The sequence below is a fragment of the Selaginella moellendorffii genome, unplaced genomic scaffold, assembly GCF_000143415.4.
Source record: "Selaginella moellendorffii unplaced genomic scaffold, v1.0 SELMOscaffold_37, whole genome shotgun sequence".
Classification (NCBI taxonomy): Eukaryota; Viridiplantae; Streptophyta; class Lycopodiopsida; order Selaginellales; family Selaginellaceae; genus Selaginella; species Selaginella moellendorffii.
This window is the reverse complement of record NW_003314298.1, coordinates 1,412,978-1,438,794: the sequence shown is the minus strand read 5'-3', so window position 1 is coordinate 1,438,794 and position 25,817 is coordinate 1,412,978. Positions and strand designations below refer to the sequence as shown.

General features: G+C 46.8%; 6 protein-coding genes across 7 annotated transcripts in view; 2 read left to right on the top strand and 4 right to left on the bottom strand.

Annotated features, from left to right (window-relative positions):
- The first annotated feature begins 3 nt into the window (after positions 1-3).
- On the top strand, positions 4-1,425 carry LOC112349272 (pentatricopeptide repeat-containing protein At1g11290, chloroplastic-like). Its single transcript, XM_024683394.1, has 3 exons — positions 4-853; positions 939-1,273; positions 1,408-1,425. The coding sequence occupies exons 1-3, from the start codon at positions 4-6 to the stop codon at positions 1,423-1,425; spliced, it is 1,203 nt and encodes a 400-aa protein (XP_024539162.1).
- On the bottom strand, positions 1,114-5,520 carry LOC9653745 (UPF0505 protein). Its single transcript, XM_024683393.1, has 24 exons — positions 5,380-5,520; positions 5,090-5,329; positions 4,994-5,024; positions 4,764-4,939; positions 4,547-4,703; positions 4,398-4,494; positions 4,173-4,342; positions 3,953-4,122; positions 3,723-3,899; positions 3,575-3,664; positions 3,446-3,526; positions 3,245-3,388; positions 3,089-3,171; positions 2,897-3,038; positions 2,764-2,847; positions 2,518-2,694; positions 2,387-2,471; positions 2,266-2,334; positions 2,144-2,210; positions 1,991-2,093; positions 1,826-1,942; positions 1,719-1,775; positions 1,566-1,665; positions 1,114-1,506 (listed from the first exon to the last, which is right to left on the bottom strand). Exons 1-24 carry the CDS (start codon positions 5,518-5,520, stop codon positions 1,493-1,495), a joined length of 2,772 nt encoding a protein of 923 aa, XP_024539161.1. The 3' UTR covers positions 1,114-1,492.
- Positions 5,521-7,052: 1,532 nt separating this feature from the next.
- On the bottom strand, positions 7,053-9,545 carry LOC9653571 (gamma aminobutyrate transaminase 1, mitochondrial). Its single transcript, XM_002978402.2, has 18 exons — positions 9,474-9,545; positions 9,330-9,405; positions 9,187-9,259; positions 9,033-9,130; positions 8,881-8,973; positions 8,755-8,828; positions 8,656-8,694; positions 8,504-8,592; positions 8,380-8,456; positions 8,254-8,328; positions 8,157-8,204; positions 8,013-8,096; positions 7,863-7,950; positions 7,725-7,803; positions 7,572-7,662; positions 7,445-7,523; positions 7,266-7,381; positions 7,053-7,198 (listed from the first exon to the last, which is right to left on the bottom strand). Exons 1-18 carry the CDS (start codon positions 9,512-9,514, stop codon positions 7,127-7,129), a joined length of 1,392 nt encoding a protein of 463 aa, XP_002978448.1. The 5' UTR covers positions 9,515-9,545; the 3' UTR covers positions 7,053-7,126.
- A 28-nt stretch (positions 9,546-9,573) lies between these two features.
- On the bottom strand, positions 9,574-13,064 carry LOC9653744 (general transcription and DNA repair factor IIH helicase subunit XPB1). The gene is made up of 19 exons (XM_024683379.1): positions 12,950-13,064; positions 12,805-12,892; positions 12,562-12,736; positions 12,269-12,491; positions 12,167-12,223; positions 11,961-12,095; positions 11,827-11,907; positions 11,676-11,763; positions 11,285-11,622; positions 11,156-11,231; positions 10,911-11,101; positions 10,689-10,852; positions 10,567-10,639; positions 10,395-10,508; positions 10,254-10,334; positions 10,135-10,194; positions 9,993-10,076; positions 9,801-9,943; positions 9,574-9,738 (listed from the first exon to the last, which is right to left on the bottom strand). The coding sequence occupies exons 1-19, from the start codon at positions 13,022-13,024 to the stop codon at positions 9,654-9,656; spliced, it is 2,331 nt and encodes a 776-aa protein (XP_024539147.1). The 5' UTR covers positions 13,025-13,064; the 3' UTR covers positions 9,574-9,653.
- A 37-nt stretch (positions 13,065-13,101) lies between these two features.
- Positions 13,102-25,817, top strand: part of LOC9653743 (26S proteasome regulatory subunit 8 homolog A) — a 15,076-nt gene continuing 2,360 nt past the window's right edge. Inside the window, exons 1-8 of one of the 2 annotated variants that reach the window (XM_002978544.2) lie at positions 13,102-13,264; positions 13,325-13,422; positions 13,491-13,715; positions 13,776-13,838; positions 13,905-14,068; positions 14,126-14,381; positions 14,434-14,544; positions 14,614-14,788. In XM_002978544.2, coding sequence (XP_002978590.1) covers positions 13,135-13,264; positions 13,325-13,422; positions 13,491-13,715; positions 13,776-13,838; positions 13,905-14,068; positions 14,126-14,381; positions 14,434-14,544; positions 14,614-14,754 — 1,188 coding nt within the window. In that variant the 5' untranslated portion in view covers positions 13,102-13,134 and the 3' untranslated portion in view covers positions 14,755-14,788. Of the gene's footprint in view, positions 13,265-13,324; positions 13,423-13,490; positions 13,716-13,775; positions 13,839-13,904; positions 14,069-14,125; positions 14,382-14,433; positions 14,545-14,613; positions 14,789-25,817 lie in introns of those variants that run through there. The other variant, XM_024683380.1, reaches the window with a different exon arrangement.
- LOC112349269 lies at positions 22,888-25,074 on the bottom strand. Its single transcript, XM_024683381.1, has 9 exons — positions 24,631-25,074; positions 24,372-24,578; positions 24,140-24,313; positions 24,006-24,069; positions 23,885-23,937; positions 23,595-23,786; positions 23,163-23,319; positions 23,038-23,118; positions 22,888-22,979 (listed from the first exon to the last, which is right to left on the bottom strand). Exons 3-7 carry the CDS (start codon positions 24,183-24,185, stop codon positions 23,198-23,200), a joined length of 477 nt encoding a protein of 158 aa, XP_024539149.1. The 5' UTR covers positions 24,186-24,313; positions 24,372-24,578; positions 24,631-25,074; the 3' UTR covers positions 22,888-22,979; positions 23,038-23,118; positions 23,163-23,197.

Here is a 25,817-nt window from a genome sequence, read left to right as displayed (position 1 = left end):
AATATGATCGAGAAAACAAGAAGTATGATCGAGCAAACAAGTTCTTGGTTGGCAGGGACGAGCACTTTAGATCTCTATGCAGCGAGCAAGCTCGTGAGAAAGCATGCCAAGCGTGGCTCTATGGTGGAAGCTCGGAGAGTGTTTGATTCTCTCCACCACCGCGATCTCGCGCTATGGAACGCTTTGATCCTCGGGTATGCCGAGAATGGAGAGCCCGAGCTTGCTCTGGAGTTGTTCTCTGGAATCCAATCCTTCAACGAGCGAACAATCCTTGCGGCGATCAAAGCTTGCGCTTGCATTGCCGAGAGAGAGGTCGATCATGGGCGATTTGTCAAGATCAAGGCGCTGGAGAAGGGCATGGCTGTTCATCGCTTGGCCGCGAGAGAGGGCTGCGACTCCAACGATTTCGTGGCCAGCAGCTTGGTTTTTATGTACTGCAAGTGTGGCTGCTTGCGCGAGGCCGAGCGAGTTTTCTCCTCGATGATCCAGAGCAATGCCGTGGCGTGGAGCTCGCTCATGCATGGGTACGCCGACAATGGACTCGCGCGGGAGGCTCTCAATCTGTTCGAGGTCCTCCAGCTCGAACACGATCGTCACGCCATGGCTGGCGATCCCTGGGCCTTCGTAGCAGCCGCGAAAGCTTGCGCCATCCTCGCCACACAAGAATCTTGCCAGGACTTCAATGAAAAGCTCGTTCCCATGGAATCCCTCGAGAAGGGAATGGCGATCTATGCTCGAGCCATAGAAAAATCCTCCCATTCCAGCACTTTCGTGTCAAATTCACTCATAGATATGTTTCTCAAGTGTGGAAGCGTGGTTGACGCTCAAAGAGTTTTCACTCGAATGGAGTTTCGTGATAGCGTGACTTGGAACTCACTGATCTTGGGATATGTATAACGAGTCAGCACTGAGAATCTTCTTTTGCTTCAAACGAAAAGGTGGCGAGCCCAACTCTTGGACCTTTGTTGCCGCATTGAAAGCTTGTAGCAATCTCGCGGACTTGGAAACCGGGAGAGAAATCCACAAGGAGATTTGCCGGCGTGGAATGGAAGTTCTCGAGCCTATAGTCGTGTCTTTGCTGGATTTCTATGGAAGAAATGGAAGTCTGAGAAGTAGCCAACTTATTTTCGATTCCTTATCATCTGGAACTACCACCATTCTTGCATGGAATGCCCTGATAGCAGGATACAGTCACCAAGGAAACACAAAGCTCGTCTTCCATCTCTTTCAAGCAATGGAAGCCGAATTTGTAGCAGCCGATGGGATCACCTTTGTATCACTTCTAGCTACTTGCACCCGTGCTGGATCAACCGATAAAGCGTCACGAATTTTCAAGAAAATGGTGCAAGAGTATGGAATCGTTCCTGGTATTGAGCACTATAACTGTGTTGTGGACCTGTTTGGAAGGCTCCACCGGTTGGATGAAAGTTTGGCGGTCGTGAGAGGAATGCCTCTCCAGCCAAATGCCGTGACATGGACGAGCGTACTGGATTCATGCTCCAAAGCCTGGATTGATAGAAGGGAGTTAGCCGAGAGAGACAATCTATAAAGTTTTAGCTCGTTACTTCTCAGAACTCGCTGCCTTGTTGCTTCCAAATAGCCTAGTTCTTTTGGCAACAGCGATCGCGCTCTTTCAAGCATTTGAGCTCCCATTTCATCAGAGTTCTACAAAAGCAGCCAGCTGAGAATAAGAAAATACAAGAAAAAAAATCACTGACCTCGAACGCCATTAAAAGAGTGTTACAAGTATCCAGTAGCATGTACCCGCGTTGCAACTACAAAGAGAGAGGAGCTTAACCTTCCGAAAGAACAAATCTGCACTCACCGCATTCTTTTCTTGCTTGATGACAGCGACAATTTTTTCCAGAACCATAGCACCAAAGCTCTGCAGTTCTTCTTGATATCCCGACTCTCCAAAGTACAACGTATCGTTGCTATCTACCTGCATCCACTTTTCAGCAAGGCACGGAGTGACTTTTAAGAAAAAGACCTGCTCATTTGCTACATGGTATGGAAGATCGTCTTGAGACAATGTCGAGACTGTAGAGAGAATACCGAGGAGGACTTGCAGTCTCTTCCTTCCTTTCAGTAACCTGTAATAGAATTCAGAGAGTAAATTTATCCATACTCTGCTTGTTCCTACCAGGGTTTGGCATCGAGCAAGTTCACAAGGCCTCTTGGAAAATACAACACACCGAGTTCCGGATCCCCTGAAAAAACCAAGAGAACCTCAAATCTTTTTAATTGATCCAGAGTTTCCATTACCTGGCACCACTACCAGAAACGAACAAAGCTTCAGTAGTAAAGGTCGTAGCTCATCTTCGTTATTGGAATCTGAACAGAAAACCGTGAAATTGTTACAAGATAGCGTATGCATGGCTGCTACCTTCGGAACGAAGTTCTTGTAAGCAAAGTATTCCGGATTTCAAGAGATTCAGAACATAAGATAGCAGGCCGTTCATCAGAGCAACCTGAGAAGAAAATGCATTTGGCAATGGAAATAATTCCAGGACTTACCTCACCAGTCGTGATATAAAGCTGAACGCGCACAGTAACATCGGTGATTGACGGTATAGTGATCTCGTTGAATGCTATACACGACTTCACAAAATCCATGCTCGCTTCGGAATGACAGCCTTTCCAGAGTTTAAATGTCGACATAGCTATGCCATGGCTAGCACGGACAACTTCCTCCTGGAATACAAGAAAAAAAGTAAGGGCAGTCTTTGAGATCAAAAACATTTCAAATACCTCTCAACTCACTCTAACAGCGTCCATCCTCGGAAAAGCCGCACGACACTCAACAAGAAAATCTAGCTGGGTCTCGAGATTCTTCCCGTAATCAGCCTGCAAAACATAGCCAGCTGACCAATAGCAAAAGAAGATTTACACGCACCAGTTGAATAAATCTGATCACCAGACGAGCTATTTGCCTTCGATCGTCATCACTACTAAAACTGTCTAAGGAATCATGGAGCACTTTAGTTGATTCAAACAAAAAGTTTTTGCAGACTGGATCAAGCACAGGCATGTTATTCCTGACATTCAGAATCAGTTGCGCATAAATAGAGAAATAAAAAGACACTACCTGGAGACCGAATTCAAAATACACTTGTAGACATTAAGCCGGAAATCCCCATGAAACATATCAAGAATGTCCATGAATGTCTCCTGATGTTGTTTATTACAATTAAAAAGTGTAAAACTCTCGAATTTTGTCCCTGGAGAAAAGTTGAAAACTCACCAGACCAAATAGGTGTTTAAAGTCTGCGTAATGGTCAATCAGCTTTAGAGCAATGAACTCAAGGAACTCCATAACTTCATGATCAATCTCCCCGTCGCTTAAGTGCTGCTTTAAATCACGAAGCACTACGATAAGCTCTGTTTCCTGAAAAGAAAAGCGCACTGTTTATAAATTCATGGACAATTAACTCGAATAGCTTACTGAGCAACACTGAAGAATGTATTCGACAAACGCGTTGGCGACAGCTACATAGTCTATTAAAGATGTGTACTTTGTAGTCGCCTGAAACTTACAATGTCATATCCACAACTTGAGAAGTCAGTGGCATACCTTCCATACATCACTGAGAACTTGAAGTCGAAATTCACGAGGAGGTGGACAGTCGCACATTTTTCTTCCGAGCGTGACAAAACTGGCACTCTAGAAATGACAAACTGAAGTGAGTGAATGCCAATCTTGCAAATGCAATAAGCGAAACCTGCGGCATTGAAATGTCGGTAGAGCTTTTCACCAATCTGGAGATCTCAATGGCATGGTTAGCCACGAATGTGGCAGGAAGCTGCTTGAGCAAGTAATGCACCAATATTGACAAAGGCTTCATTCCATCTTTCTCTCGTTTGCCACAAAGAGCAACCACAACTTCTTGTGTTTCCTCCTGCCAAAATGATCACATAGAAGATTAGTCGAAAATTAAAAAAAAAACAATACCTGCTTTAGAAGCTTGAATATGCAGTGGAGCACCCACTCGAACATTGGTTCGACCAGTCTCACATACGTTTGTTTCTGAATGTGCAGCTCTAAAAGATTCTGATTGAACTCCCCAGCAATTAATCTGTATAACAGCATTGTAAAATCATGGATACCACTAACCAGATAACCTGAGAGAATGTAATAGTTAGTGTAACAGTAGTCCCAGCATTTTTATTACCTCTTTCCATCGGCAAAAGTGCAAGCCCTTTACGCGATAAGTATATGTAAGTATAGGCAGACGTCAAAGGACTTCCCAACCCTCTGACCATCGAAGACAACCTCTGAATGGTGGAGATAGGATCTCGCTCTAGAAATTGCAAGCACCGCAGGATAGCAATTTCGAGGTATCTAGAAAGGAGATGCAATTTAGCACCGCAAGGCTACAGTAAACGTCAGGACTTACATCCGAGGCAAGAGCTCTTTGATGGACCCAATTTTTAAAAACCAGTTGTTACATGTATCCTTCGCCTCCTGAGAGATGTCGCTAGATGAAAAATCCACTGCAACACAAGAATGAATCCCACAGAAAAAAATCCATGCACGCAGAAAGACCTGGCAGTTCAATGGTATTCCCGTTTTCATCGGTCTCGGCCTTTTTCTTGATACGCATCCACACTAAATCGCCGACATTATCCAGGACATCAGTTACGAGCACGAACAACACGGGATAGAAGTGTGCCACGGAAGTGTCCATCAAAAGCCTGGCTACCTGCGAAAACGAAAAGAGAGAAAACTTGTAAGTGAGCCACGAGCAGGTACCGTCTCAAACCTTGATGGTAAGTCTCAAAGCAGAAACGCGTTCTTCGCTCCTCCAAGCTTCAGCAATCTCTTCGTTAAGATCCTTCAGTCTCGTCACACATTCTTGCTGCGTGAGAATCTTGACATCCTCGAAGGCCTTTCTCTCGGGATCTTCCAGCTGCTGGAGATGTGTGCTCGTTCCGGCGGCTGAACAGAACACGATATGATCTGTTGGACAGTCATCCTACGTGCGTAAGTTACCTTTGTGATCTTTCGCAAGAACATCAAAAGCCTGCAATGAGAACACGAAAGAAATCATAATTCTCAACCATGCACTAGAAAAAGGCCGAAGCTCACCGAGGACATCGTCATGGTGCCAGACGATCCAAATCTCTGAGAAAGTGTGAGCTTATAAGCATCCCAATCCGCCGCTGCATTTTCCACTTGCTCGTCCATGACACTCTTGGAAACCACCCGTCTGGAAGTCTTGGACTTGTGCCGCATTGCCGGAGGAGAAGCCAAATCCGCCTCAGCAAAACCACCCGACCTCAGCGGATCATCAAAGACGACCTCCGCCAAGAGCGGCTCCTTCTCGTCCTGGACAAAACCCTGTCAGAGAGATAATCCACGCATTCATCACCACTGACCCGAAGAACCGCGCAGTGAATTGAGGCGGCCGCAGCGCCGCATTCATGATCCAGCAGCGGATGCGCAGCTGCCGGATGCCGATCCAGGGACGCCGCGGCTCCCTCGAGCTCGTAGCGTCGGGCTCGAAATTGCCCAGCCATGATAAACCCTAAAACAATCCGTACAAGTCTCAAGACGCCGTACACTTGTCTTAATAATAATTCCAATTAAAGTAATTAATTTGTAAGGAATATCCTTGCGAGATATCCAAAGCGCTGACCCGCCAAAAATTATTGGATGTCCCCTTTTAAAAGCTATGGAGATTGACACTCATTCCATCTCCCATGGCATTGCCCGCGAAGATCGAGATCAGCAATGCCATAGCTCTCTACTACTTCCTCTTCCTCCTCGCGCTCCTCGCAATCGCAAGCGCCCAGCAGGTCGTAGATCGCGGCGTCCCATTCTTACTCGCAAGCAATGAAGCCCGCGCATTTGTGATCGCCGCTCTCGCGACGCTAGTGAACACAATCTCCGTGTCAGATCGCTACTCGCCACGCTCAATCTCCGACACGATCTTCCTCGGGACCGGCCGCATCTTCATCCGCCTCTGGTTCTTCAGCGACGACTGCCACGCCACGCCCGATCTCTCTGACTCCTTGCCCGGATTCATCCTCGTCGCCGCCTTCCGCGAGCTCCACGACCGCCTCGCCACCGATCTATTCCGCTGGGGCTACAGCTACATCACTGTGATCGACGGGCGATATGGCATGGAGTACAGCATGGAGGAGGGCATGTACAGCATGGGGGAGGAAGTAAATCCCGCGCAGCTAAGAGCCCTAGATTCCACCCGGAGGGCCGTATATTCGTTGTCGGATGATTGCTTTCCGTACGCCAATATGGTCCAAAGTGGCCCAAGGGCGCGCGTCTACTCGCGGCTCCTGCCCAATCAGGCGATCTGGTCGCCCAACCAGCGGTACAAGCTGGTCATGGAGCGGCATTGCGAGGCTGTACTGTACGATGGCGACCGGGTTTGGGCCACCCCGACCAGGGGCAGGGCGGACGGCTGCTTCTTGCTGGTCCAGCAGGATGGGAACCTGGTGGTTGTCAATCATGAGGTTTGTGTGTGGGCGACCAACACCTTTGTCCCCGGTGATCGTTTTGTTTCCACGATTCTGGCGCTCCAAGATGATAGGAACTTGGTTTTGTATAAGAGCGACGAGCAGGTCCCCGCGCGGGCTTCAAACACTGCTGTTAGATGATGAAAAATCTACAAATTTCCAGGTGAGAAGCTTTGCGTTTGTATGTGCAGGCACAAGATCTTTCATCAGATCAAAAACAAGTTTGATCTTGTTTGATCTCGCTATTCTCTGGAGCGTTAAACGACGCGTTTGAAAATCATGGCTGAGAATCGGTAGCTAGCCCTTGCCCTCGGCTTGGCCCGCCAACTGCCCTTGTATGGAAATTGAGGACTCGCCCTCTCCAAATTGTAGAAATTCTAAGATTTTGATGGGGCGACCAACACCTTTGTCCCCAGTTCGTTTCCACAATTCTCGCAGCTCCAAGATGATAGGAACTTGGTCTTGTATAAGAGCGAGCAGCCTTCAAACACTACGTGTATAAAAGCTCTACCTTTATAGCATGTAATGTAATATATATATATATATATATTGATACTTCAAAGAAGAAGAAAAAAAGAAAGAAAAAGCACTTTACCGAAAGAAGAAAAGAATGAAACAAACGCCATTTTATTCCAGAGGCCGCTGATGTTTATCCACTTTTTTTCTTGGACTCGACGTACTTCTCGGTGGCTTTGAGTGCCTTCTCGAACATGGTGATGAGCTGTAGTAAAAGAAGTTTCCAAAAGTTTTTGTCTCTGCCTAAGTGCGACTTGAAAGAGGAAGCTTACCTCGTCAATCTCTTCGATTGTGATTGTCAACGTTGGAGACATGAAGATGGCGTCTCCCGAGATGCGCACCAGCATTCCTTCCTCTTTGCACTTATCTGCGAAATATGCTGACACTCCTGGATGAACAAAGTGAAAGTTATGTCTAGCATTCGGGATAAGAAACTCGAATCTGTCATTACCCCAGTCTGCTGGAAAGGTGTTTTCCGGACGCTTCCCGTCTTTGAATTCGACTCCAATGATCAAACCAGTCCCACGAATCTGATTGCAGAGTTAGAAAGCCCGCAAGCCGCGCAAATCACAACAAACCTCTCCGATGACTGGACTGCTGGATAGTTTATGCAGTCCTTTCTGAAAGTGAGGAGATACTTTTGCAACATGTCCGGGAATGTCTCTCTCCCTTGAAAAAATCAAACGTCGAAATGGAAAAGTGGATGACAGAGTTGCATTGAGCTTGCTTACTTGTAAATGTGCAATGCTTCCAAGGCAACCGCACAAGGAACGGGATGTCCAGAATATGTAAATCCATGGCCAAGAGAGCCTAGAACACATAAAACCACCTTTATAAAGCAAATGAAATACAAAGTGGAAACTTCTCACCATGCTGGTCACTGAACTTCAAGATAGCATCTGATATTTTTTCACTTACAAGAACAGCTCCAATGGGCATATAAGCGGAAGATAAGGCCTTAAAAAGAGAAGAAAATTACAGGATCAGCGCTTCCTTCTAACTAGTCTCGAAATACATACCTTTGCCATGCTAACAAGATCGGGCTTTATATTGTAATAGTCGCAACCGAACATTGTTCCAAGCCTTCCAAATGCACAAACAACCTTGATTGAAACAAAATTGAATCAGAAACAACTTTCAGATTTAAAAACAAATTCCTGAACCTCATCAGCAATAAGGAGGATGTCGTATTTTTTAAGAATGGGTTGAATCTGCAACTTAGAAGTTAGAAACAGGAAAACAAGCGTTTGGCTCCTTTACCTTGTCCCAGTATGTAGCTGGAGGAGGCATGACACCGCCAGCAGCCATGAGAGGCTCTCCAATGAAGGCAGCAATCTTCAATAGACAGGCTTACTTGCGAAAAAAATTCTGAACCTGGTTGCTTACATTCTCGGGTCCTTCCTTTAGGATGAGCTTTTCCAGATTATCAGCCAATCTCGTGGCGAAATCCTCCTCACTCTCACCTTATATTTAAAAAAAATTAGGAGCAGAAGAAAACTATACAGCTTACCAGGCAAGTGATTTCGCCAATAATGCGGACAGTCAGTATGAACAACAAAAGATGCTGGTGCATCAAAACCTTTATGAAGGTTCGGCAAACTGGACAACAAGTGTAACTCTTGTTAAGTTCCAATAGAAAGAGCAAGAGAATTAGAGAAGTACCCGGAGAGACTGGCTGAAGCATACGTAGATCCGTGGTAGCTACATTAGAAGCAGCGTGAGAAAATATACAAAAAGATACAATCATAGTAAGATTCTCACGCTTTTTCTCGTGCTATAAACTTCTTTTTGTGGGGCTTCCCGATGGCATTGTAGTAGTACCAAACCAATCTCACCTGCATCGCAAGAAAAATGTAGAAAAAAGAAGGAAAAAAGCTAGACACGCACTTGGGAATCGTTCGACTCGGAGCCACTGTTCGTGAACAACACGCGGCTCATTTTAACCTGCGTGAACATCTCCACAAGCTCTTTGGCAAGTTCCTGCCAGTAACAAAACATACGTAACGGCGATTCATGAGATATCCAAAGCAAAAGAGTACCAGCGTGACTGGAGTAGTACGGTTCCAGAAAGAGTGGTAGTACGGGAGAACATCGAGCTGCTTCTTCGCGGCCTCCACAAGGCGAGGTTCGTTTCCTCCTAAAACAATTCAATGCATGCAAGCATGAAACAAAAAGAAGAAGAAGATCTCATACCAAGCGCATTGTTCCAGAGGCCAGCAAGGGCGTCCAGGTACTTGTTTCCATTCGTATCATACACATAAATCCCCTAAGAAATTCGAAGAACACGAGACAATCAAACCGAAATCTCATTAGATCGGCTCAATCCAAGCGCATACCTCCGATTTCTCGATGATGAGAGGCTCCACCTTCACCATCTGCCATCCCGCCGTGAACGGCGACAACATATTGTGCCTGCCATGGAAGAAATCGATCGAAATCTCGGAGAATTTGGAGCTCCAGGGATTGGATCGATAGCCTACCGCTGCTCGAGCGCCTCATCCTTGGCAGCGTCCTTGCCCATTTGTGCCGTAAACCCTCACGACAGACACGTGGCGCTATCATATTGTCTACAAATCTTTGTATAGTCTCAAATGGTCTCTATCAGTTCTACTATCCATTGTTTACAAATTTTTGTATAGTCTCAAATGAATGGCCTCTATCTATCTATATCTGTTCTTGAATAGATTATGCCGCTTGTTTGGATCGCGTGGCTTCGCTTGTTGGCCCCGTCCTCGTCCGCCAATACTAAAGAATCGAAATTCACAAAGATCATCGACCAGGAAAAAACGTTGAGAAGAAGAGAGTACCTAAATTCCATGTAAGATCGCCCTTTGCCACCCGAGAGAGCACTCATCGAGCCAGCGATCCGGCGAGCTCTTAAGTTTGTGATATCATCAGCGTCGTGTTCTAGCTGCTCGACACCAGCAGCGTCCTCGCCGGCATTGAGAACCTGGACGCCATCTAAATCTTCCAGAAATCGAGAATAGAGATTGAAGTACCTTGGACAGCAAGTCCAGTTGATCTTCCAGCCTGTGAAAGCTCAGGTCCGCGCCGCTGTCAGCCGGCGGCAAGCTCGTAAGAACCTGGAGAATTAGAGTTTTTAGAACGGAAAAAAAAAAGAAGCTCGTTCCAGCTCCTAACCTTGAAACTGTATCCCTGATCGATCAAAAACTGCTGCCGCTTGGAAGAGTAATACATTTCCTACACAATGAAAGATTTAAATGAAGTGAAGTGATACTCTTATTTGGCCAGCAAAGAACCTGAGTGTCCGTGGAGACCAGCGAGTAGAAGAAGGCATTGAATTCCTCGGTGCCACCTTTCACACGATCTTTGGGTTTTCCCTGGAATCAGAGGATCTCTAATTAGTGTCTCTCTTGGTCTCCATAGAAACTCTTAAGAACCTTTGCTCTCAATATTCGACCGAGTCGTTGTGCTTCTTGACGCCGGGAACCAGCATGTGAAGAGATTTGGATGATAACATTTGCCTCGGGTATATCAATGGAATTGTCACCGACCTGAGAGAAGCAGGTGCACAAGAATAAGACATGAGAAAAGTACCTTTGACACAAATACCTTTGACAAGAAAACTGTGTTGACATCGGGACTGTGTTTAAAAGCGTACAATATCTTTGTTCTTTCATGGTGGCTGCAACAAACAAAGTTTCAACGCCAAATGTCTAAGAAGTCTCTTTTACCTGGTCGGACCGTAAATGAAAGGCCTTTTCAATTTTGTGGCATACTCTCTCAGGGCGAAAAGATTATCAGAAAAGACAATAATCTTGTCTCCTCGCTGTTGTTCGTGAAAACGGATGAGAAACTCACAAGCCCGAAATTTATTGGGGTTCATTACGTATAATGCCTGCACAGGAACGTCAAGCGGTGGTAAATAAAACGGAAATGAATAAGTAGGAATTTACCTGTTGCTTTCTGTTCTCCTTCTTCAGGTATTCGGCGTAAAATTCTTTAGTCATTGGGCACCAGACTTCAGCACATTGAACATTGGCAATGTAGCCGCCTTTCACAAGATCTAGCCAGTTCGCCTCGTACAGCTTTGGACCAATTAGAAAATTCAGATCGGTAATACGTTCGTCTTCTCTGACAAGTGTGGCTGCAAGAAACTCACAAGGTGTAAGTCCCAGCCGTATATTTAATAGCTGCTTACCAGTGAGTCCAAGTTTGCAGTGAGACTTGGTGATACTAATAACTTTACGAAACATATGAGCAGGCACAACATGCACCTACAAGGAAAAAGAGACGGTCAGTAGTACAATTTTGAAGATAGTCGTATTACCTCATCCATAAGAAGTAAGCCCCACTCGCGGCTTTTTATCAATTCAATGACTTTTTCGGATTCTTCTGATCGTTTGCCTTTGAAAGCAACCATGTTGTAGGTGGTCACAACGACACCGACGTTTGATTTGAACTTGTCTTTACTGTCTGATGTGAAACGAGAAATCTGATCGTCACGGATAGTAGACCAGAGTTTAAACTGAAAGGCCCACTGGTCAACCGACACTGCATTGGTGGCTAAGCACAGGCAGCTTTTGCGAATGCGGCAGGCGGCTGAGACTCCCACTAAGGATTTACCAGCTCCACAAGGTAATACGATAATTCCAGACCTCGCACGTCCTGGAGTACAGGTCACTACTCAAAAACTTGCAAAACATGGTTGTTATACACACCATTTCCAAACATTTTGCTCAAGCTCTTTTCTTGATAAGGTCGAGGTTGAGCTTGAGGTTTCAATTCAATGCTTAAGTCAGGATTGACCTGCATGAAAAAGAAAACTTTCACGAAAATCAGGTAACAAATATCATGCACAAAAGAAATTACCGAATCGTTTCTAAAGTCGTATTCCTCGAGCATCGGATAGTTTAAAGCACTTGGCAGGCACCTCTGCTTCACATGTTCTACCTGAAAACTTCCTGTGTGAGCTAAACCGACTTAACCAATACAAGAATAGTTACTTGAGCAGGATCAATTTCAAAAGACATCACATCCTTCTCTTCTCCAGCAGCAACTTCATCCCCGGCAAGCAAGTCTTGTTCTGTGGTAGCATTGGACAACGACTTGTTGACCGTAAAACCGTGCTCCGCACTTGCCTAGAAGATTTTGCCGAGAGAAAAATAGTCAGGATAAAGAAACAAACATTGAAAGAAAAACTTTCACATGCCTCCGAAAAAATTCTGGCTCGAGAGATGACATCGTCCTTTAAAACCCTCTCCAGAATCTGCACGATAGAAAGTAAGTTTCGCCAATCAAAGTTGCACCATACCTCCGGATAAGAAGATTCTACAAAATAACGATTCTTCTGCAGAACTAGTTTTACTTTGCCATAGTTGAGAGTCGACTCTTTGATGAAATTCACAATCTCCTGCGGGAGCCTTGCTTTCGACAGCCGTTCCAGCACCGTAATGACTGTCTGAGTCTCAAGACCAACGGAGACAGCCGCGTACAAAGAATGTGGCGTGAGATTGTACTCGTGCATATGTTCTGGACTGGAACAACGTTTTAAAGACAAATACTTGAGTATAAGAACTTCTCATATCAGCGAGACCTGACGCTTACCGACACACAGGCTCGGCAATGGCAATGAGAAAGTCGTATGCTTGCTTGTATAGCGGAGAAAACGTCTCGAGAAAGATATGGCCATCAGGTCCAACCCAGAGTGGTCTCTTCTCGTGGTCTGGCTTTAGCTCGAGCTTGCTAAAATCCATTTTCCCCGCGGTTTCATGCTCGTCGACTACATACACAACAAATCCCATCCTTAGAAAGAACTAGAAAGAAAAAAAGAAGTGTAGAGAGACGAACCTTCATCCTCTTCCTCATAGACCTCGACGATGTCTTCTTCCATGTCGTCATCGGCAGGAATTTGGGGGGGAGCCGAGGACTCCGGTTCCTAGAGAGCAAGAAACGAAAATTTCATCGCGCGATATCGATGGCGCCTTTGCCATACCTTGCCGCGCTTTTGCTTCTTGCTGGGCCGATTCTTCTCACCTGCAGAAAGATCGAGCTCGTAATCTGGCGGCATTCATGAGAATGGCGCTTCCACTCACCCATCACGCAGCAGAGCTCTAGAACCCTAAATCGAGGTACTATAGTATTTTATTTGTGCTCTCTAGAGGCTAGGGTTTTCAAGGAATGGGGCGGTGTGGCGAGGGATTCCACGACTACTACACATCTCGGATCCACGATGCCTCGCAGCAGCTGCGCATCAAGGGCAACAATCTCGCGCGCCTGGAAGCGCAGCGAAACGATCTCAACTCCAAAGGTACCGAATCGAAAATCTCGCGAGAAGCGTGATCCATAGGTTTTTATTTCCTTCTTCCAGTTAGAATGCTTCGAGAGGAGCTACAGCTATTGCAAGAGCCGGGATCGTATGTTGGTGAGGTCGTCAAAGTGATGGGAAAGAGCAAAGTTCTTGTGAAGGTATGTAATTTTTTTTCTCCTCCCTTCTGGCACTTTAGAGTATTATTTTCTTCTTGGTGGAACTTTAGGTGCACCCAGAAGGAAAGTATGTCGTAGATGTTGACAAGAGCATCGACATGAGCAAGATCACTCCCACCACTCGAGTTGCTCTTCGAAACGATAGCTATGTGCTGCACTTGATCCTTCCCAGCAAAGTGGATCCTCTCGTGAATTTGATGAAGGTTGAGAAGGTCCCGGACTCCACGTACGATATGATCGGTGGGCTTGACCAGCAAATCAAAGAGATCAAAGAGGTCAGTTTTGGCTATGCTTTTCCCTTCGAGGTTAAGTTTCTTATTTCATTTCTTTCTCAGGTTATTGAGCTTCCGATCAAGCATCCTGAGCTTTTTGAGAGCCTGGGTATTGCACAGCCGAAGGTAAAATTTTGCTAGCAAAAGTTTGGCTTTTGGTACCAGCATCTATTCTTATCTTCTGCTGTGCAGGGAGTGCTACTGTATGGCCCTCCTGGAACTGGAAAAACTTTGCTGGCTCGGGCCGTGGCTCACCATACTGACTGTACATTCATAAGAGTTTCAGGGTCCGAGCTAGTCCAGAAATACATCGGAGAAGGGTCGAGGATGGTGCGAGAGCTTTTCGTCATGGCAAGGTATCGTAATGTCCATATTCTATCCTAGTATAGTTACGTTTTTCTGTGTTTTCTTAGAGAGCATGCTCCATCCATTATCTTTATGGACGAGATTGACAGCATTGGCTCGTCCCGTATGGAGTCTGGCAATGGCAACGGGGACAGTGAAGTGCAGAGAACAATGCTGGAGCTGCTCAATCAACTGGATGGTTTCGAGGCCTCCAACAAGATCAAAGTTCTCATGGCTACAAACAGGATCGACATCCTTGATCCCGCTCTCCTCCGGCCCGGACGAATAGACCGCAAGATCGAGTTTCCAAACCCAACTGAAGAGGTATTTCCTGGTCCTTTTTTTCTGTTCTTTCCTCACGCGCTCGTTTTTCCAGTCCCGTCTGGATATCCTCAAGATCCATTCGCGCAAGATGAATCTAATGCGGGGGATCGACCTGAAGAAGATCGCCGAGAAGATGAACGGTGCCTCGGGAGCGGAGCTAAAGGTTTGTGATGCTCGCGCTTTAGTTGGTCCTTGACGACGGAGTGTGTTTTTTTTTTTTTTTGCTCTCCAGGCGGTGTGCACGGAGGCTGGAATGTTTGCTCTGCGAGAGAGGCGCGTTCATGTCACCCAGGAAGACTTCGACATGGCGGTGGCCAAAGTGATGAAGAAGGAGACCGAGAAGAACATGTCTTTGAGAAAGCTATGGAAGTGAGTTAAATCAAAATCTCTTACTAAAATGGAGCTCTATATACGTTTGGACGGAATGATTAGTTTAATAGACCAAAAAATTGAGCTCAACTCTTGAGCTCAAAAGTCAATCCTTGAAGTCGATGGTAGTCAATTTTCGAGGACTTTCATTCACTATATTGACTTTGTAATTGATTTTTTTGCCTCTCATTGACTTTTAGTAAAAATGTTTTGTTTGGTCAAAGACAGATTACAAGACAAAAATGATGCTCTAATTACAGTAGGGAGTAAAAAATGTCGGCAGTATCTTCAAAGGATCTAATATTTAAAACATGCGGCATATTTTCATGCATATTCTAACGTTTGAAAACTTCTTCGCGCGGCAGCAGAATTTCTAGATCTGCAAAGCAAATTGTCTCGAGAATGTCCGTGGTGTTGATTCAGATCTGGGTCTTTCTGCCCTTTCCATCTGAAAAATTTTATATTTCCAATCGAACTTGAACATCACCGGAGAGCCTATTCACTCTCTCGATTTTTGATGGATCAGTGAACGAGCGAGCGAGCAGGATGACGATCCTCTCTCTCTCCGTGCTGAGCGTCTCCGAGCAGCAACTGGCAGCGCTCGTGAATTACATTGGCTGGTCTTACGTCGTCGTCTGGTCGCTGCCACAACGGTGAGTTTTGGAGAATTGTATCTCGTTTCCTCCCTCTCTCTATCTATTTCTCTCCAGAAGGGAGAGCTGAGATTTCCAATCTCTTATCCTCGTTTCTGGAGAGCACGATGATGATCTTCTTTGTGTATATTATGAAATGAGGCCTTGCATGGGTGCTCTTGATACTATCAAGTAATAAATACCTCGGTTTTTCGTCGACTGCAGTGCTCTCGTGTGGCAACTATGGCCGGCAGGGTCCAGTTTCCAGCAAACGCTGTTCTACACAGCTTACAAGTCCTGCCAGTTTCCATTCGGACATGGGTATTGAGAGTTTTCAGCGCGAAGTTTGAATAAAAGAAGGCTTTTTTCACCTTCCAGGCATGCTGGTATAGCAGTGATCAGACGCGAGCACGTATGGGTCACAGGCGTGGATGTCACGAACACCTCAGTGCTCGAGCAAAGAGATTTCCTGCAAGTAAGTCCTTGACTTTGACAAAACTGAAGCAAGCTTTGTTTCCTTACCTGCATTTTAGGCTACAATCATCCAGAGCCTCCTGTGCATCCCGCTGCTGGATGGCGTCCTGGAAATTGGTTCCACGGACACTGTAAGACAATCCAAGCTTAGAGTTGTTCCATGTAGATTCTTGAGATCGACTCCTTGCTCCAGACTATAAGAACATTCCTGTATGCTGCTCCTGTTTCATTGCCAGTACCAACGGAACATCCATCAACCTCGACGTCATCCATTTTCTCACAATCTCCTTCCGAGGCATCGCTAGACATCCCTGGCCTGCATCATCAAAGTTACACGACGTCAGACTGGACGACAATCTATCAAGCAACTTCAAGCCTAGGAACTCTTGTAGCAGGAGAGCAATCCGATCCTAGTTCAGCCTCGGCATTTAGAAAATGGGATCCGCTCCAACAGAAGAGCATGGCAATTCCCACTGTGGTATTATGAAACGGTGTTGTGTTATTATTATGACGGTTGATACATGGTTAAATATATGGGTTTATCGTGACGATCCGTGGTGGCGTCTGGATCGCTCACGTGGCTGTGTGCTGACGTGGTCTTGTTCACTCCCACACTCCTCCTCAAGGCCAACGTCTAAGGTCAGCCCAAGTGCCTTCGTGAAGACTTCATGTTTAACACGAGGAAGTGGTTTTGTTAGCACGTCCGCTAGCATGGAGTTTGTCGGGCAGAACTCCAGCTCGATCATTCCTCTCTGGATCTGCTCTCGTATAAAATGGAAGCGCAGCTCAATGTGTTTAGTACGAGAGTGGAACCTGGAGTTCTTGGTCAAAGCTATTGCAGACTGGTTGTCACACAATAGCTTGACCACGCCCGTGTTGATTTGTAGATCCTGGAGAAGTCCCTTCAGCCACGCTGCTTCCTTGGTTGCAGCTGCTGCAGCTATGTACTCAGCCTCGGTACTCGACATTGCTGTAATAGCCTGTCGTTTGCTGCACCAGCTTGCGACATTTCCATTTAGCAGGAAAACGTAGCCTGTGGTTGACTTCCTGTTGTCTGGATCCCCGGCCCAATCAGCATCAGAGTAACCAGCCAGCTTGTTGCCGCTCTCGCCTCTGGAGTACTTTAAACTTAGCTGGTTAGTCCCTGCCACGTACCTCATAATACGTTTCAAAGCCTGCCAGTGTGCTGTGGAGGGACGGTCCAGGTACTTCGCCACTGTTCCCACAGCATACGCAAGGTCAGGCCGAGTGGAGATTACCAGGTAGATCAGGCTGCCGACCATAGAGCGATAGACTGCTCTAGATGCTTTCTCCTCCTCGGGAGATTGATCAAGGTACTCTCCACTCTCAGCAGATAATTTCGTGCCTGTTTCCATGGGAGTAGCAACCGGATTAACATGAGCAAGGCCATACCTCTGGAGCACGTCGGAAACATATTTTGCCTGGCTTAGCTCCAGAGTGCCTCGTTCCCTGTTGCGCGTCACCTGGATACCGAGGCAGAAATGCAACTCACCGAGGTCTTTCATGGCAAATTTAGCGCCAAGGTACGTTTTAAATTTGTGGATCAAACGTAGCTGATTTGCCACGAGAATAGCATCGTCCACATATAGCGCAAGGAACAAATAGCCCTCAGCGTCAAAATATATGTAGAGGTTACAATCAGCAGCACTGCGCACGAAACCAAGGGAAATTAGAAAAGAATCTATTTTCGTGTACCATTGGCGTGGCGACTGCTTGAGTCCGTAGAGAGCTTTGTTAAGCTTGCAAACGAGGTGTTCTTCTCCAGGCTGGATAAAACCAGGAGGCTGAGCCACATACACCTCTTCATCGATGTCGCCGTTAAGGAACGCAGTACAAACGTCAAGTTGATGGAGCTCGAGATCCAATTCTGCAGCTAAGATTAGTAGCATACGAATGGTTGTGAGTTTCACCACCGGGCTGTAAGTCTCCGAGTAGTCCAGCCCATGAACTTGAGAAAATCCGCGTGCCACAAATCTCGCCTTGTAGCGCTCAATGCTTCCATCAGCGTTGTACTTTTTCTTAAACAACCACTTGGATGAGACGAGCTTTCTGCGAGCTGGAAGTTCAACCAGCGACCAAGTGTTGTTTTTCTGGAGAGAATCATACTCCTCCTGCATAGCTGCCTGCCAGTGTTCAGCTTCTGGTCCATGTAGAGCCGCTTGGGGACCGAGAGAGGCAGGTGGAGCCGACAGAGCCCAGAAGTAGGCGCGCTTTCCTATAGGCATCGCCTCCTTGGCTTTAAGAGATGGTTTCACGACACGACCCGAGCGTGTCACCACTGCTGTGCCGGCTGGAGGAGGTGGTAGCTTGGGAATGCTGGGAGGAGTGGTGGCATCTTGATATAACTCGTCGCCAACGAACAGGTCAGCCACAAGCGTGGAAAGATCTGGCTGTTCATTGGTGCTTGAGGATGCAGCCGCTGTGGCCTGTGGAGTCGTCAGAGGAGGTGTCGAAGGAAGAGAAGTACCGTGATCAGCTCCTCCTGCCAGATCGCCTCCTTCGGGCGCTCCTTCAGCAACTCCTCCTGTCTCTGCAGCGGCTGGATTGTCTGGTGCTGGGTGGAGATGTGGAACGTCGTCTAAAATCTCAGAAAGATCCACCAGAGATGGTGGAGAAACAGGAGGGAGTCTCAGGGTATCTCGATAAAGACGAGCTTCATCAAACACCACATCTCGGCTCACCACCAGTTTCCTGCGCTGGCAGTTATAGAGTCGATAGGCTTTTACCTGGGTGTGATAGCCCATGAAGATGCATTTCTCGCTCTTGGGATCCAGCTTCCGCCGCTGAACATCGGGGATGTGGGCGTAGGCTATGCAACCAAACACCCTCAAGTGCCCTAACTTGGGGCGCTTCCCAGTCCATACTTGAAACGGCACCTGTCCTGTGGAACGTGTTGGCAGCCGGTTCCGGAGGTACACTGCTGTGTTGAGTGCCTCTCCCCAAAACACCTTGGGCATGCCAGCGTGCTGGAGAAGGCAGCGTACACAGTCCATAAGTGTCCTGTTCAGGCGCTCGGCGACCCCATTCTGCTGCGAGGTGTGGGCTGCGGTGTACTCGTGGTGGATGCCAGCCTGAGCAAGAAATGCCAGAAACTCCTTGCTCATATACTCACCGCCGCCATCTGAACGTAGTGTCCGGATGGTACAGCCAGTGGCATTTTCTGCCCAGCTTTTGTAGACCTGGAAGTGATGGTAGACCTCTCCCTTGTGTGCCATGAGAACAGCCACCGCATAGCGTGAGTAGTCGTCAATGAACGAAACGAAGTACCGCTTGTGACTGAGAGTTGCTTCTGGCACATGGCACACATCCGTGTGTACCAACTGAAGAAATCCTGAGGCGCCATCTTCTGGACTTCTGCGTGGAAAGGGTAGTCTTGGCTGCTTCCCCAGTTGGCACGTCTCACATACTCCCAGTTGGCTGGCACCGGTGAGGGTAAAATCATCAGCAAGCTTGTGGCTAGCAAGTAGCTGGATGTCGTGAGAATTGGCATGCCCTAGCCGAGCGTGCTAGAGCTGGAGAGAGTTAGCAGCCCAGGAGCTGGGGCGAATTGCAAGCAAATGCCCCTGCTCGTGAGTTGAGAGGATCAACTGAGCATTGAGCTTGTAGAGAGTCTCAGCTCGTCTACCAAAAGCTACTGGATGGCCAGTCTCGTCAAAGATGGTGCATCCGTCTGCGTTGAAGAGTGTTGAGAAGCCTTGATCTGCTGCTACACCAACTGAGAACACTGTCTGTCCTGCTTCTGGTACGTAGTAGACCTGGTTCACGAGCTTCTCAGCTCCACTCTCCAACTTTATGACGACCGTTCCTTGTCCTTCCACTGTTAAGGGGCGTTTGTCTCCTACAAAGACTTGCTTCTCCTGCTCCAGTGGCCGGTACTTGTGAAAAGCTCTCTTCAATGGTGTGAGGTGCATCGAGGCTCCAGAATCCATCCAGAGCACTTCGGCTTCAGACACAGTGGATGAAGATGCAGCGAGCGTCATCATCAACATCGTGTCAGGTTGGCGTGAAGAAGAGCTTCTTTCAGCGCGAGCTTTCTCTGCGGCTTTCTTGATCCGGCATTCACGCTCCACGTGGCCAGCTTTGCCGCAGTAGTTACATGGGCCCTTGCGTTTTTTATTGGTTGCAAATCCAGGGCTGGGAGAAGGGCTCTTTTGTCCTCGAACAGGGCCATCTCGTTTCTTCCCACCCGATTGCTTTCCCATGATCAAGGCCTGCTCCACCCGAGCAGCCTGAGAGGGCGCCTTTTGTCTCCGCTCGTTCTGCTTTCGTTCTTCCTCGATCAGGTCCGAGTAGAGCGAGTCCAAGTCCTTTCCAGGCACTGCCGAGAGCATCGATGCGAAAGGTTGGAGATCAGGGGAGACCGAGCTCAGAAGGAATGCCTTAGCTTGATCGATGGTGATTGCCGCTTCCGCGTCCTTCAGCTCGCTGATCATCGCTTTAAACTTTCCAATGTAAGTGGCCATGGTGTCATCAGGTTGCATTCTCATCGTGAAGAACCTTTGTGTTAGCACCACCTTAGCATTGGCAGCTTTGGCAGCGAAGATTTGTGTAAGGGATGTCCAGTTCTGGTGGGCTGTTTTGGTAAGATCAAGGAGATGAACGAATTCATCCCCAAGACCTAACCCGATGACAGAGAGCGCTTTCCGATTCTTGGAGTCCCAGTCGAGCCGTTGGGTTACATCCGCAGCAGCCGGACGTTGAGTCGTTCCATCCACTATAGGCCAGCAGTCCTTGGCCAAAAGGATAAGCTGTACTTTTGTTTTCCAAGTGGAGAAATTCTGTCCCGTGAACTTTTGGAGAAGTTTCTCCCAGCCCCCAGAGTCCCAAGAATTTCCTGCTGCGTTAGCAGAAGACATTCTATCTATTAATCTAAGAATAGATTAAACAGAGAATTTAGAAAGGACGGCGTGGAGAAGAATCGTGAAAAACTCGGCCGCAACAAGGGCACACCATCCGGCAGGCTGGGCAAAGAGCTTGTTGGCGCTTTCGGTCCTGGATCTTCCGCTCCACCCGCGCCAGCACTGCCAAAGCCCTCGCGCGCTCCTGAGCCAAGGGTTCCTGGCCCCTTTGATTCTTCATGTGCCACTGTCCTCTGGCCATTAGATCGTTCGCTGCTCCGATACCATGTGGTATTATGAAACGGTGTTGTGTTATTATTATGACGGTTGATACATGGTTAAATATATGGGTTTATCGTGACGATCCGTGGCGGCGTCTGGATCGCTCACGTGGCTGTGTGCTGACGTGGTCTTGTTCACTCCCACACCCACTACCTTGCAGGCAATGATCAAGAGGATGTTGCGAGCACTAGCTCAAATAGAAGAAATAAGAAAACGAGCTCGTGGTTTAGCACAAGGGCCAACACAAACTATGTCAGGAGGAGAAGATGCACGTACCCGAACTATACACATAGACGCCGAGCGAAACCGAAGACGGAAGCACAAGGACAGCATTTCGAGGTTGAGGTCGTTGATCCCATTCAAAACGAAGGTAAGTAAGATCAATCCGAGATCGATGAAAGCTCTTACATTCTTTGCTCGCAGGATAAGTTATCTGTGCTGCAAGGAGGCTGGAATGTTTGCTCTGCGAGAGAGGCGCGTTCACGTCACCAAGGAATACTTCAACATGGCAGTGGCCAAAGTGATGAAGAAGGAGACCAAGAAGAACACATCTTTGAGAAAGCTATGGAAGTGAGTGACGGTTAAATCAAAAGCTCAGGCTCCACCTTATCAAACTGAAGTTGCTATAATCAGAAGTGTGATTTGCTTGTCCCAAGAAATTGAGCTCAACTCATGAGTTGAGTTGAGCTCAATAGTCAGTTTAGATTCTAGATTTATAAATTTTATTTGCTTTTTTATCCTTCAGTTGATGACTGAGATTTTATGTTTGAGATCGGAAATATGGGGTGGGGGGCCGTAAGAGAGAGAGAGAGAGAGAGAGAGAGAGAGAGAGAGCGAGAGAGAGATGTTATTTGAGTTTGACTATTGCCTCTCATTGGCTTTTAGCTCAACTTTGAGCTCGTGGCCCTGTCCCAGCTGAAATTTGGAGCTCAGGGCTTGAATTTTTCTGTTTGTTCGAAGATAGCTTAACAGCGAAGTCAAAAATGTTGGGCGGTCGCAAGAACTATCTCCAGTATCTTCAAAGAAGTAACACTGACATTTTGGAAACTTTTTCTTGTGTCTTCAGGTACTTGAAGAGAGCCATTCTTCACCGAGTCACCCCAATCTAATGTCTTCCTGTTGAATTCCCTGTTGTCCAAGTCCAGAACTTTTCTTCACTCTTTAATGTTTAAAATATGCGGCATATTCCCATGCATATTCCCAAGTTTGAAAACTTCTTCGCGCGGCAGCAGTCTTTCTAGATCTGCACAGCTAACTGTCTTTCGAGAATGTCTGTGGTGTTGACTCAGATCTGCCTTTCTTTCTGCCCTGTCCATCTGGAAAGTATTATATTTCCAATCAAACTTGAACACCATCGGAGAGGGTGGGTGTCACTCGCTCGATTTTCGATGAATCAGCGAGCAAGATGACGATCCTCCCTCTCTCCGTGATGAGCGTCTCCGAGCAGCGACTGGCAGCGCTCGTGAATTACATTGGCTGGTCTTACATCGTCGTCTGGTCGCTACCATCACGGTGAGTTTTGGAGAATCGTATCTCGTTTGAGCTTTTTCTTCCTCCCTCTCTCTATCCCTTTCTCTCCAGAAGGGAGAGCTCCAATCTCTTTTCCTCGTTTCTGGAGTGCACGATGATGATCTTCTTTGTGTATATTATGAAATGAGGCCTTGCATGGGTGCTCCTTCTGATACTATCAAGTAATTCACGAACCAAATACCTCGGTTTTCGTCGACTGCAGTGATCTCGTGTGGCAACAAGGCTTATGGCCAGCAGGCTCCAGCTTCCAGCAAGCGCTGTTCTACACAGCTTACAAGTCCTGCCAGTTTCCATTCGGACATGGGTATGGAGAGTTTTCAGCGCGAAGTTTGAATAAAAGAAGGCTTTTTTCACCTTTCAGGCATGCCGGTATAGCAGCGATCAGACGCGAGCACGTATGGGTCACAGGCGTGAATGTCACGAACACCTCAGTGCTCGAGCAAAGAGATTTCCTGCAAGTAAGTCCTTGACTTTGACAAAACTGAAGCAAGCTTTGTTTCCTTTCCTTACCTGCATTTTAGGCCACAATCATCCAGAGCCTCCTGTGCATCCCGCTGCTGGATGGCGTCCTGGAAATTGGTTTCACGGACACTGTAAGAAAATCCAAGCTTAGAGTCGTTTCTAATCTTGTTCACCTTGTAGATTCTTGAGACCGACTCCTTGCTCCAGACTATAAGAACATTCCTGTATGCTGTTCCTGTTTCATTGCCAGTATCCACGGAACATCCGTCAACCTCGACGTCATCCATTTTCTCACAATCTCCTTCCGAGGCATCGCTGGACATCCCTGGCCTGCATCATCAAAGTTACACGACGTCAGACTGGACGACAATCTATCAAGCAACTTCAAGCCTAGGAACAGGAGGGCAATTCGACACTAGTTCAGCCTCGGCATTTAGAAAATGGGATCCGCTCCAACAGAAGAGCATGGCAATTCCCACCACCTCGCAGGCAATGATCAAGAGGATGCTGCTAGCACTAGCTCAAATAGAAGAAGTAAGAAAACGAGCTCGTAGTTTAGCACAAGGACCAACACAAACTATGTCAGGAGGAGAAGATGCACGTACCCGAACTATACACATAGACGCCGAGCGAAACCGAAGAAGGAGGCACAAGGACAGCATTTCGAGGTTGAGGTCGTTGATCCCATTCAAAACGAAGGTAAGTAAGATCAATCCGAGATCGATGAAAGCTCTTACATTCTTTGCTCGCAGGATAAGTTATCTGTGCTGCAAGGAGCAATAGATCACATGCAATACCTACAAACAAGGGTAGCACAGTTAGAGAACAGCAAGGCAACAACAGAAGAAACGGCCGGCCCAGGAGCAGAGATCGGGGCAATCAAGACAGAACTTACAACCAGTGACGATCGAGATGAGTTGTCTGTGAATGCTCTCGACGATGAAGGAACTTTTGCCATCCGGATACATAGAAGAAGACCACAGCGTCAGGACGTTATGCTTCAGCTGCTCAACTACCTGTGGAGCTTAGGATTGTCGGTCACGTCTATAGACTCGGCAGTGACAGAGAATAGCTTTCGAGCTGCTTTAGTAGCAAAACCAAGGGTAAGTAACAATTGTGACTACCGATCATAAGCAAGCTGACTCGTTACCTTTTATGCAGAGTAACAGCAATAGGAAAATCCAGCCTACTGACATTGAGACATTTTTGAATAAGCTTCTGATTTGAGAGAACTCGGCTTTGATGAAGATCTGATACACAAATTTTGGTCGTTGTTTAGCAATTCAAAGAGGTCCCGACTGTGCCCCAGGCGAAATTACTAACACTGTAGTAAAGAGTAGAATGGTGAGACAAACATCTGGTTTTTCATGACAAGAACTTACAGCAGTGCTCCCAAAAAAATAAATCTAGAGAGTGCTCTTGAGTGTCACGGGATATGAAAAAACTTTTGCTTGAGAGCACTGCAAAAAGAAGCTCATTGTATGATGACCAGCACCTGGATATGAGAGTTTTACAATGAAAATTACCTGGTAGAATGAAATCGCAGGAACGCAGCAGCACAATTGGCTTCGCAGTAGTGACAAATCCTGCTCAAACAGTCCATGCGATAAGTATGAAATAATACATAGCGGACCTTCTTACCACAAGAGCGATAGAACTTTTAGCTATTTCCAAGTTCCATCAAATACCCCCTGACTGTGAAAGGTATGCCAAGCTGACAGTCCGCATACTTCCAGCTCCACAGTAGTAATACCTTCCCCACCATTCCTGTGGCTAAACTAAACAACAGCCATAAAGAAAATCCGAAAGTTTTCTACAAAATTGTCCACAAACCGGGAATGTAGCTTGGCGAACTGAAAAATTACGATAGGATTTGGAGAGCCCCTCCATCGCTTCCGGGACATGAACGAGTGCGCTCCATCCCAGCAGTGCAAGGAAGGAGACTCTAAATTTCGAATGAAAGTTTTTATGTCATAGTTTATTCAGCTAGCAATTTGCATCGAATTCAAACACTCACTCTCAAGATAGACTTATCGTAAAGTAATCTGATAGAGCTTGGAAAGCCTGATACTTTGATCGATCATAAAGCATTTTGCTCACGAGAGTGTGCTCAAAAACTGTGTAGTAATGATGAAGCCAGCTCCTGTTATCATCACACCCAGTGCCAAACGACCTCCAGGAACCATAGGAGGAACAGCGGGTAAAGAAGATGTCGAGTATCTTTGTGACCAGGCCATAGATGCCGGCAAAATACCAAACAAGACTAGCACTGCAGTGAAAAAGAGAGAAAAAAAAGTGATAAGGCGAAGCATCTTGTTTTTGTCCAACAGCTTACCGCCGTAGGCACCAGCAAAATCCAAAGCTTTGAAAAATATGTCTGGAGATAGTAACGCGAGTGCTGTTGGAGGAAGCAGAGTCACGGCATATGGTAAAGGTTTTCTGGATCCGACACCCGGGAGCTTGAGCACTAACAAGAAGCTACCATAAGCTTTCAGGAAATCAATCAGCACTTACAATCGGCGACGAAGTCCGACAGACCAAGCACAAAACCGATATAAGACGTCGCTATGGCCAGCAGCGAGAATACTTCCACCAGAGGCTGTTACAAAAACGAAATTATTTACAACGATTGAGAAACAGCACAAACGTACGCTTATGATGCCGCTTTGTGATCGCAATTGCATCAATGGATCTGAAAGATATGAGTTTCCGGCTCCCGGGTATACGCTGCCAAGAATAATGGCATCCCATACAATAAACATTGCCAAGGGAATGGCAGTCCCAGCCACAATGGCGATCCTAAAGAATTAGGAACTAAGTTCTATAAT